This window comes from Tympanuchus pallidicinctus, unplaced genomic scaffold, assembly GCF_026119805.1.
Source record: "Tympanuchus pallidicinctus isolate F22 unplaced genomic scaffold, pur_lepc_1.0 scaffold11, whole genome shotgun sequence".
Taxonomy (NCBI): domain Eukaryota; kingdom Metazoa; phylum Chordata; class Aves; order Galliformes; family Phasianidae; genus Tympanuchus; species Tympanuchus pallidicinctus.
The window spans coordinates 6,329,111-6,341,295 of record NW_026294627.1 but is presented as its reverse complement, the minus strand read 5'-3'; the positions used below and the strand labels follow the sequence as shown (position 1 = coordinate 6,341,295).

Genomic DNA, 12,185 nt, shown 5'->3' with positions numbered 1-12,185 from the left:
AGTCTTTTATCTACCACTTTTAAATTCAAAGCTTTGGAGTTTTGAGTGACAAATTATTTTTGCTTATTACATAGAGACATGTACCTGAAAAGTAACATACACCTGGAAAAGTTGGTGAATAATTTTATTGGGTATTGAAATGGCTGCTCACTGAAAAAGTGGTCTGAAATTCCTTTGGTTGCTGAGGAAGTGCAGCCTGTAAGAATTGAATCTGCACCTCTGCATATTGCTTCCTCAGAGAGCCAGTTCCTAACTCTGTTCCTCCTATGAGCCCACAAACCACAGATCTACCCTTGTCTGGAAGATGTATCAGAACATTTTTGTGGTTCTATGCTACAGGTTAATACAGCATGAAATAACACTTTGGAGTGCAGCCAGAGCAACCACTTGCCTGTGAGGCACATCATGCCTCTCTCAGGGGTGAGAAATGGGCATTTCCAAGCCGTCCTTTGGTGCATTTGGTCATCCTTCTGTACTCAGCTCTGGTGAGGCCACACCTCCAGTACTGTGTTCAGTTTTGGGTCCCTCATTACAAGAAAGACATTGAGGACCTGGAGTGTGTCCAGAGAAGGGCAGCAAAGCTGTGAGGGGTCTGGAGCACAAATCTTATGGGAAACAACTGAGGGAACTGGGATTGTTCAGTCCAGAGGAGAGGAATCTGAGGGGAGACCTTATCACTCTCTACCACCAGCTGAAGGAAAGTTGTGGTGATGGGGATGGAGATGGGGATTGGCCTCTTCTCCCATGTCACTAGAGATAGGACTAGAGGTAGTGGCCTCAAGGTGCACCAGGAGAGGTTCAGGTTGAACATTAGGAAAAATTTCTTCTCAGGAAGACTGTTTACGCACTGGCACAGGCTGCCCATGGAGGTAGTGAAGTCACTGACTCTGGAGGTGTTCCGAAAATGTGGAAATGTGGCATTGAGAGACATGGTTAGTAGGCATAATTGTAAGACATAATCTAATCTTAATTAAATGGCAAAGCTCAGGCATTTTCTTCACCAAAGAGGAAAAATACATGGAAATCCCCAAATCTACAATAGAACAAACTGTACTTTGGGAGCTTACTTTTATAGGCAGCACTTTAGCAGGTGCTGTGTCTATAGCAGCCCAAATGGTTTCTAAGAGATCGTGTATATTTATACTTAATTCTTAATGTACTCCTGAATGTGAGAAGATAAAACAGACAAAGAAAAGAGAAAATTTGTAAACTAAAACTTTGTGAAGAAACTCTAAGAACCTTTATATGCATTCTTTATGCAAGTGAAAGGTCATTAATTATCTCTGTGACCCTTCCAGCATAAGCATTAACTGGAAGAGCTATGAGACTGAAGGCTACAAATAGATGAGACAAATGTAAAGCGACAGCTCTAAAACAAACCCAGGCCCTGCAAGGTATTTTCTCAGCCTCCAGAAGAAGTTGATGAGTTTTGTCTATTTGCTCAGAGGCAGCCCAAGACTGGTGGATAACATACATTGCACTCAACACTTTAAAATGTTGCTAGGGAGGAGTAGAAAACTCTGGTATCAATTAGGGCTGCAATATTCATAAAGTCTTTCTGGCTTGATAGACTGTGATTCCCTAATCTCTCTGTCTCCAAGTTGTGCCCTCTCTGTGTTGCTGTATCTGTATCCACCACAAATTCTCAGACTCATCTTTCTATAGGCAGGATTTTTTTTCTAGTGAATTACAAATAAATAAAAAGAAAGAAAATGCATTTTTTTGTGAAATTCAGTAGCTGTTAATTTCTATAACTTTGAGTATTTGTTTGTTTGTTTGTTTGTTTGTTTGTTCTTCCACAGAACTGTAGAACGTCCCAAATGGGAAGTAACCCACAAGGATTATCATGTCCAACTGTGGGTTCCACAAAGGAATCAAACCCAAACCCAATGTCTGAGAGTGCTGTCCAAATACTCCGTGAACTCCAGCCGTTTGGGGCCGTTCCATCCCAATAGCCCTCTGGAGCAGACCCTTTCCCTTGCTCCCTCTTGCTTTCCTGTCACCTCTCTGCTCCCTATGAGGGAGCAGAATGCCCAGAAGTCCATTAATGATAACTTTCTAGTTAGGAAATCACCTGCATATGCTTGAAAAGTGGGCACACAGATATCTAATGTGGTTTAACAAGACCAAGTGCTGAGTGTTGCACTTGGGTTGGAGCAATCCCAGATAGGAGAAGAACTCATTGTGAGCAGTTCTGCAGAGATGGACTTGGGACTCCTGATAGACAAAAAGCTAGACATGAGCCAGCAGTGTGCCCTTACAGCCCAGAAGGCCAACTGCATCCTGGGCAGCATCAACAGACCATCATATAGAGGTGATTGTCCCATTCTCCTCTGCCCTAGTGAGGCCCTAGCTGGAGTATTGGTCTTGGGTGCCCAGTACAGGAAGGATATGGAGGTGTTGGAGCAGGTCCAGAGGATGATCAGAGCACGAAAGCAGCTCTCCTATGAAGAAAGGTTGATGGAGTTGGGCCTGTTTGTCTTGGAGAGGAGAAGGTTCTGTGGAGACCTCATTGTGGCCTACCAATACTTGAAGGATGCTTGCTAGCAAGAGGGGAACTGACTTTTCACACAATCCAAAAGTGATAGGACAAGAGAAAATGGCTTTAAATTAAAATAAGGTAGATTTAAGTTAGATGTTAGGAAAAAATGTTTTACTCAGAGAATGGTGAGGTGCTGGGACAGGCTGCCCACAGAGTTGTTCATGCCCCATCTTTGGAGGCATTCTAGGCTATATTGGATGAGGCTCAGGGCAGCTTGATTCAGTGGCTGTTAGCATGTGGCATGGGATCGGAAGTGCTGATCTTTAAGGTCCTCTCCAACCTAAGCCATTCTACAATTTCCATTTTTAAAGGTGGACAGAAAACAGTGCTTCGAATTCTTCCCTCAGATTATTCAACTAGCAGTACAGTTCCGTGATAAACTGTGCTTAGAATTAAGTAACAGTGCCTGAATAGCAGAAATTATTATTTCTTATCAAGTCATATTTCCAAGTAATGGATCTAAAGTACTGCCATTATTAGTTCAAGAGGCTTGTATCCATTTGGTATTTTCGGAGTGTATTTCCCATTTGTAGTATCTTTCCATTTGTAGTTCTACAGGACGATACAGAAAGAAGTGCTAAGGGAAATTCTTACTGCTTGCATCAAAAAGTTGGCTCTAGGCTTGCACCACCACAGCTGAGAGTAGGCAGCCCTCCACGCTATGCAATTACTTCTCACAAATAACTTTTGTTTTAGCAGAGAGAAAATTCAAGGGATGGAGGATGAAGTCAGTGGTGTAGCCTGGTTGCACAACTACAAATCTAAAACAGCATTTATATTCTCCTGCATTATTTTCCTCATTGATTGTCTAGCACATGGGGGATAAAACCCAGAACTCTGATGCTAAATCCCAGCAGAAATATTCTGCTTTTAATTGCAGAAGGCTTTTAAAATTTATTTAGGTATTTATTTATTTATATTTATATTTGTAGCTCCATTGACTTCAGTAATTTCCCCACAGAATCATAGAATGGCCAGGGTTGGAAGGGACCTCAAGGATCACAAATCTCCAACTCCCCTGCCACATGAAGGGCCACCAATCTCCACATTTAATGATAAACCAGGCTGCCCAGGGCCCCATCCAACCTGGCCTTGAACACCTCCAGGGACAGGGCATCCACAACCTCTCTGGGCAGCCCAAATTGTCTCTGGTGAAGAGGAGAGTGGAATTTCACCCACTTCTATTTAAGCAAGGCATCATAATTATTTCTTTAGCAAATGCATTAGCTTGAATAATTATAGACATAAACAGTAAAACTCTCAAAATGTCATGGAAGAGCTGCATTTCCCACCTTGCCCTCTGATAAATTGGTGTGGAATTATAAAACTTGGTAAAGGTGCCATGCACTCCTAAATAAATCTAAATGCAACATTTGAATCATCAAAAGCAAGTATCTGAAAGCATAGGAAAATCCTTTCTACCCACTCTGAAGTATGAAAGAAGCAAACAAACAAAACCACTAAAGATCCCTGGTAAACTTTCTGGCTAAAGCAGAGGCAGGAATCAAAAGTTTCACTTAGGTGGTAAACATCAGGAAAATGTGGACTGATAATTCACTCAGCTAAGTGGTAACGGCAGCATGCCAAATAAAAGTAAGGGGAAAGCAAGAATTTCAGCATGTATTCATGGGTATCCATGTTGCCATGGCAACTTCTCAATGGAATAAAGTATTTTCTCCTTTCTTTAGGGATTAAAAAAAAAAAGATAGATGCTGTTCTGCAAATAGATGCTTTGCCTTTTTAAAACAATTCCATAACTGTATCTTGAGAAGAATTTCCTCCTGTAGCAGACATTGTTTTGTTATGCTTTAGAAACAGACTTAATATTGTAAAAGGACACTACATTTCAGACGCGTTATTCAAGAGGTTTCTCTTGCTTTCTTTTTGATCTGTATGCTTATTAAAAACCTAAATTCCTCCACATTTCTGGATCTTCCTCTCCTCCCTCTCTCTCTTTCTCTCTCTTTTTTTTTTTTCTTTAAATCCTCTTGTTTATCTACAGAGCTTAGATAATCAACATATTCTGCAGCAGATCTATGCTTTGTGGTTGACGTTAAGGCTGTGTTTGTTTCCTCTCAATTTTCTGGAGTGAGATTCTAATCTCTTATTTTTTGCTATTTAAAGCAACTGTATCAACTAAATTATTCCATTGTCAGCAAGTGTTAAAAATTGGATTCAATGCCAGTAAAGAAATATCAGTTAGTTTTGCATCTTCACCCCAAGCTCATTGACTGAAAATGTCACTCTGTTCAATCTCGGTCATTCTTTCCTGGACAAGGCAGCTGGTAGTGGATGTTAAAGTTAAATAACCCCCTTTGAATTTGAAATTGTGCTATTTTGGAAACTGGAAGCTATTTTGGAAAGTATAACATTTCCAGAAGTGACTGAAAAATATAAGTGATAAACATTCACTTTCAGAAATGACTTGGAAAGCTTCATCAAAGAACTTAGGTGATTGCAGTCATAGATACTGACACTGAATGCATTTTAAATATAGAACAATATTCATTGTTGTGCCTACTGAAGTTATAAAATATATGTGTTTTTAAAGCCACTGATTTCATAAAATGTGTTTGTTTCCATGATATCTCTACGACAATAACCTTAAATGAAAAGTTATAAACTGACTAATTCTTAAATATATTCACTGTGACTGACAAAGCGTTTGGGTTCTTATCTCTAGGATGGAGAAGTTCTAAGAATTTGGATATGGTTAATAATATCTTTGAAAAAGGGAGCTAAATCTAACTATCCGATCCCTCCAGGGCTTTTAGAAAATGTTGCTAGCAGCTTGCTGATTCCTTTATACAACCTACCTCCTACGGCTTTGGTTGTCTCATCCAGTACACTGCACTAAAAGCTCCACTTGACAAATATAGCCAGCTCAATTCTAGTTTCATTTATTCCACGTTAACACTTGTACCATTTCCTGTAACTCTCTATTTAGTTGTGCACAGACCGGGATCAGATCCACTTCATTCTGATAATGCAGTCCAATTTAGTCAGTAGAGTTCATCTTGATTCCTACTATTAGAAATAAGGGTAATCTTTATATATGAAATCAAAATACATGTTTTTTGACTCTATTTATTTTATGTCTATGGATAAAATATATGTGGCTAGGAATGTTCCTGGGCACTGAGACCAAATTACAGCATTGCAGAATATCTCAAATTGGAAGGGACCTATAAGGATCACTGAGTCCATTTCCTTGCTCCAAGTCCAAAATCAGACCAAACAGCATGAAATAATCCATAGCTATGCTAAAAATAAAACACAACATCTTAGTTTCCTGAAGAGTGTAACTTCATACAAACAGCCACCTAGAAATGGTCCCTGAAAAGTACCTATGAGGGGGGACAACTAAATATAATTATACACATACATTTAACATAGTATGTATGTTTAGATACATATGTATTTATATAATGCATACAAAATTTGTGCCAGAGAACATCCTCAAATAGGTCTGTTATAGTAGATGGAAATGCTTGAGTTTACAGGACTAGACGTAGACCACATTATTTAGAGGGCACAAGTCAAGATTAAATACACAAAACCAGCCCACTAGCCCCAGTTAGTTGTTGTTCTGTAAGGCCAGAATATCAGTGAGCTGCTGGCTTGTATCTCTTTCACTTCCCATTAAATCACTAACACTGCTCAATCTTCATTTGGGTTGTTGGTACAGAAATAAATAGAACAGAGCTCGATTTACACCAACATAATCATAGACTTCAGTGCCAGAAGGGACTGTTGTTATTGTCATTATGGAGTACATCTGTAGAAGCCAACAGACCTCTGCTACTGTATTTTAGGCACTGTGATAATAATGAGCAAGAGCCAAACAAACTCTAGAAGCTCTCAGTGTTAGAACAGCACAGTATAGTTTGAATATATGAGAACTGTATCACCTAGGTAAATATGTAATCTTGGCTTACAAACTAACTCACAGTGTTTGTAAGTGGAAGGCATAGCTCTCGAACTTACTTATTTCCTTTGAGCAACAAAGATCGCTTCTTATTTTTCTTTTGAACTACTGAGGTGAACAGCACAGATGTTTCTTCCACGCTCTAAGGTTTATTTACTTATTTATTTGCTTATTTATGTTGAAAGCAGACAAGACTAATTGGCTAGTTTTAACTCTTGATGTAGAAAGTCACAGAGAGGAGTAGATCTTCTTAGAACCATTTACTTCATTCAGTCACCAACCATTTTGCAGTGATTGTTTGTTAGCTATTTGCATACATAAACATTTCTTTAACTCAGCTGGCTGCTCCAGCACACACAATCCTATTCAGTCTGTTAAAGCTCACGCCTGGAAACAAAAGCATGACTTTCATCCCTCTAGACTGATTTTTATTCATAATGAAATATGTTCTACAGTCAAAGCAGAGATAGAGAGATGAATGAATACTCTAAATGAAGATCCACATAAAATCTGGAAAGCAGTTTACTTTCTCTCCAGATTCTGCACCTCTCTTAAGTACCTGAAGTCAGGTTGAATAGTTGGAACTTGATCAGCTTTTCCCTTTCCCTAGTTCTGCCCTATCCTCTCACCCTCCCCTTACCTTCATCCCTTTGCCTGTCCTTACCTGCCATGAGGAGAAAAATGATGCTGGGCTGAGTAAATTAGGGTTGGTGGGGTGTTGGCCACCCATGTATTCATCAGTGCAGATTACACAGTCCTCTGCATCTCGCCAGTCCCAGTAGGGTATGGTGAAGTTCTCATCACCCGTTATCTTCTGTATCTCACGTTCCCACAGCAGCAGAAAAGCACGATGCCAAGGCAGAAAACCAGGAGCTTCATGGGCAAAATCAATGTCCCTCCACACATTGGAGCCACCTAAAAGTGTGTCTCGAGAGGCATAATAATGCATCCAGACGAAGAGATCATACACGTTGATATTTCTGAACATGGGGTTGGAGCCGTTGTTCATCTGAGCATATGTGCCAGTAGCAATGACATAGTCCTTGCTAGGGATATTCTTTGCTAGGTTAAGGTAGGCAAGGAACTTGTCCTTCTCACTGACGGTGAGCTGGAAGATGTTTCTTCTCGTTCTGAGTCGCCTTTCAGTGCAGTTTTGTCCCGAGAAGCCAAACTTGCATTCCCCGCAGTTGAACCCCATGAAATTGCCTCTGCATCTGCATGTCCGGTTGTAAAACACAGAAGGCCAATCCTCTCTATCATCCACTCCTGAGAAAGGAAACTGTGGTCCCAGAGGAGCTTGAGAGAGAAGGATGCGCTGGCAGGTTCCTCTGTTGGAATGCTCCCCGCAAGGGGACCCATCTCCAGCCCAGGGAGGACAGCACTCCTTCCTCAGCAAGCTTTGTGTGTTCGCACAGACTCTGGGGAACTGCCCAGTGGATGGCTGAAGGATGACCAGCAGTGAGCCCATGGCAAACAGAAACATCCTCACAGAGCAGCAGGAGAGCATCAGCGTTATGCTTCAGTGCATGGAGAGTTCTCTCTGACTGTTCCAATGACCTGAGTGTGAAAGAAACTTCTCCACCCAACTGGGAATGCTTCACCACTGACTTCTGCTACTGTGCACCCTGCAGTGTCCTTCCCCATTCCTACCCTGGATGCATTTACACGCAGAATATACTTCTGTGATTAATCTGACTATCACATGTTGTGGATGAAAGCCAACTGACTTTTTTCCCCACCCCCTAAAGGTTTCAAAATGAAGGCAATTATTGCAAAATTTTAATCTTCTGCCTAGCACATGATTGCTTTCTTGTTGCAGTTGGAAAAGAAGTAAGATTAAAATCTGGACACGGGAGCAACAGTTGGCTATTAGGCAACACTGTTTGATAATATGCTTTTGTGTAAATTATTGTTTGAAAAAAGATCCAGAAAATTTGATCAGTTAAGTAAGGACAGTGAACAAAAAAATGGGAAAATGACTATTAGTGTGCAGACAGGAGGGGGGCACAATAAATTATTTGGCTTGGTCTTTTTTTATATTTCAGCTTAAGCTGACTTTCCCAGACCAGCATATGGCAAAGTAACTCTACAAAGTAAAAAATTGTCAAGAAAAAATAATATTCATTCCCCTGTTATGTCTAGCATTTAAATAGATAACTCCATGCCAAAATCTGTACCCAAATCTCTTCAGTTTTTTTTGGAATATACACAATTTGTTATCAGATTTGACAACAGTATTTTTATCAGGATCTGGAAACCAAACCTTGGCTTCTGTCTTCCTCCCATCAGGAAGCACCAAATCTATGTGCTTTGCTCAGTACATTACTCCAGACAACTCACTCCTTTTTCTTCTTCTAAGAAAGCCTGATCTGCAATAGCAGAGCTATACGAAAACTATTAGAAGTTATACCTACTTTGAAATTATCTCTTGAAGCAGGGACAGCTGTTGGTTTACTTGTAGGCAAATTGCACTTAAATTGTGCAGTTTTCTTTAGCTATCATTGTTACTACTAAAACTGCAGGAGTTTTGTTGTCATTGTTGCAATTGCTTTCATCTCTTATTTTTTCCCTTCAAGAATAATGACTACAGAGAACCTCAGGAAGGCAGGAACAATGCCTAGGAAACCAAGTGAGATCTCTGCTGGGAAACGATGCCTTTTGCTGGGATCAGCAGGTCATCACATGACCGTGCTGAGGAGCACGAGGTGCTTTAATCCTGCTGGTTTCTACGCCTCAGATATTCAGGGAGATTATCTCTGAGTGCTGGTGCCTGTGATGGGGGCTCTTGGAGCAGAAAGAGCAAGGGTAAAAGACTTGTATTTTCAGAAATAGTTCTAACCACAGGCTGATGTTTACTGTTTGTCTGGTTCTCCTTGTTCCCATGCTAGGCTTGTAAAACAGATTTCATCACGGAAATGCCGCTTGTTTGATTTCTTTTATTTTCTTTCTTCCTGGCTGTTTGGGAAACCTTTGCAATCTACTTCATTTAGTGTTCCTCCTGTGGAGGCTAGTGCACAACTGCTACACATGAGAAGAAAGCCATCTTGGAGGATAATGATATGTATTTTCTAATGTTCAATGAAAAGCTGTGGGGATTAAGAAAGGCTTGAGGCAAAGCCTCAGAGCGAACCAGAATAGCACTTAAATGTATATTTAAGCAGACAGCTACACACAAAAACGCATTCAATATCTTTTGTTCATATTCAATAGAGATTTTATGTTCAATGTTAAAGAAAAAAAGAATACAAGTCTTGACGTTTGTCATATGACACATTTCTGAAGCAGCTGGTTAGCAGAAGAATCTTCTGTGAAACTATATGAATGAGAAACTATGAATGAGAAATGTGACTGATGAGAAGCATATGCCGCCCTTCTTGACCTACCAATAAGCAGAGGCTTCCTTTAATTAACTGTCAGTGATTCAGATAGTATTTGGAAAATCAACCTTTCCATCTATAAACAACCGTAAGTAAGACAATATATGTTCCTATTCCCCTGCATGATTGAGTCACCAGAACATGAGATAGTCACACCTGATGTGCTGCATCCAGGCCAAATTCTTGTCATTAATAATACCTCATAAGACTTTCCATTCCTTCAGACCATCATCATGGAATTCTAGAATATCTGAGCTGGAAGGGACCAGACAACTCCTGGCTACACAAATGACCACCCAACATTCAACCCATATCTGTGACAGAACTCTAACAGAACCATCATTTATTTTTAACTGAAGTTTGTGTATAAGCTGAAGTCAGACTTTAGACTGGGAACTGTCTTGAATTTTGCCAGTGGATTGACATCATCATGCTGCATGCGCTGAAACCTCATTATCACATATGAATCCCAACATCTGAGAATGAGTCAAGACTTTTTTATTCAAGGCCGACAAATGCTAGGTTTTCCACAAGATCAGTATGGTTGTAGCAGACCACTTACCATTCCAAAAACATACTGTAATTTGGTGGCCCTACCCAGGTTTATCTAATTCTAGAATAAAAATGACCATGAATTTGGATGGAACAACCTAGGAACAATCCAGGAACAACCTAGCGTGGGGCTCTGAGTTTTAACTCTACACAAAAATTTGCAACTGGGTCACTTGAAGGATTGATTTCAGCGAAGCAGAGTAATACAACAACATTTAAGACCTAAGATGTGCTTTCATTAGAAAATTCTTAAGTGCTTTGTAGAGTTGTCAGTAATTACAGATAAGAAAACCATCACTGATACAGAATAGTGAGATATCTTCCTGACATACAGATGCTGTTTTTCTTGTGATTTTAGGATTAGTTTTTCAGCATCATTGCAATTGCTAAACCAAATTGTTTACATGGACAGTACTCATGATTTTCTGATGTAATTATGAGCAAAGGAAAAAGAACAAATCAAATTACAAATAGTGCAAAAATAGCTCTTGACCAGAGTTAACTCACATTTAGGAGATAATATTGGAAATTTCAATTTTAGGCTGCTGAAGCAATGAAATGGATGAAGCAATCAAACTTTCAGGTAATATTAATGCATTTTTAAAACTTCTACTATCTGGATGATACTGTGAAGATAGTGTGTCTCGATATCATTTCTTAGTAATTTTTAGGAATTCTGTGGGTTTTTTAGAGGTTTAATTGTCTATGTTAAGCAGAGAAAAAATTGGGAAAATAAAAATGTGCTTTTAATTGAAATTATTTTAAAAGCCAAGTATAAAATCATTTAGAAACAAAAGTTGGATAAACAGAGAGACAATTCATGTTGCTCAGTTTTAATGGAGAGAAAAAATGAAGTATAGAGAAAAATAGAAGAATAATACATGGCTACTTGAGGCAGATGAGTACAAGGACCTTTTGACAATGAGAGAGCACTGACGAGGGTAAGGAAAGATGGCTATTATCCAGCCAGGAAATTCAACTCAACAAACCAGTAGGCTTAAATTATGCTCTTTGATCCCTACTCGCTCCTTGCTGTTGTTTAGCATCATCACCCTTATGCACTACACAAGGCACTGTGTTTCAGACATTTGCCTGAGCTCCTGCTGAGCTTGTATTTCATGCAGCTGAAGGACTAAGCGTTGGTTTTTCTTCCCTTTCCACATCCCAAGTTCCAGATGGAGCTAACAGTATTTTTGATGGCTTAACCATGAGCCAAATCTGGTGCCTGGCCCCCAGAAGAGGGAGAACAGTGATGGAAGCAGAAGGGTGATATTTGAGCGTGTCATAGGTACTACCATGAAGAATCCTGTCTTGCAATGAGAACCATGAAAAACCCAAGTATTTAAATTTTATTGCAAGGAAAAGGAAAATATTCACTTTCAATCTATAATTAATTTTTTGTCGTTAGGTGAGAAGAAAACACATTTCTGATTGGAATGTAAGAATTTGGCTCTTTATTGAGAAGCAGACTAGGAGCTCCCACACGCTTTTTAGCTGAAGATAAATACCCCCACACCTTTTTTGGTATGATATCTGGAAATAAGACTTAAACACCCATTTAGATGTATGAAAGGAGCGTGGCCTCAGGCTGAAAAATGATTCTGAGCCCTGTAAGTAATCAACTTTTAACTCAGGAGCAGCATACCTAATATCCTCTCAGCACAGCTGATGATATGATAGATACACCCGCAGGTGAATTCAGTCGTGAGTGGGATGTCAGCCCTTAATCTGAAATTCAGGGAGGACAAAGTTCGATTAAGCTCGGCATGTGCAGCGAGTCGAAGCC

At 39.8% G+C, this 12,185-nt stretch overlaps 1 protein-coding gene across 1 annotated transcript in view; it reads right to left on the bottom strand.

Moving 5' to 3' along the window:
- TYR (tyrosinase) overlaps window positions 1-8,058 on the bottom strand; it is a 45,842-nt gene extending 37,784 nt beyond the window's left edge. The window contains exon 1 of the mRNA XM_052669925.1: window positions 7,135-8,058. Coding sequence (XP_052525885.1) covers window positions 7,135-7,977 — 843 coding nt within the window. The 5' untranslated portion in view covers window positions 7,978-8,058. The remainder of the gene's footprint in view (window positions 1-7,134) is intronic.
- Window positions 8,059-12,185: the final 4,127 nt, after the last annotated feature.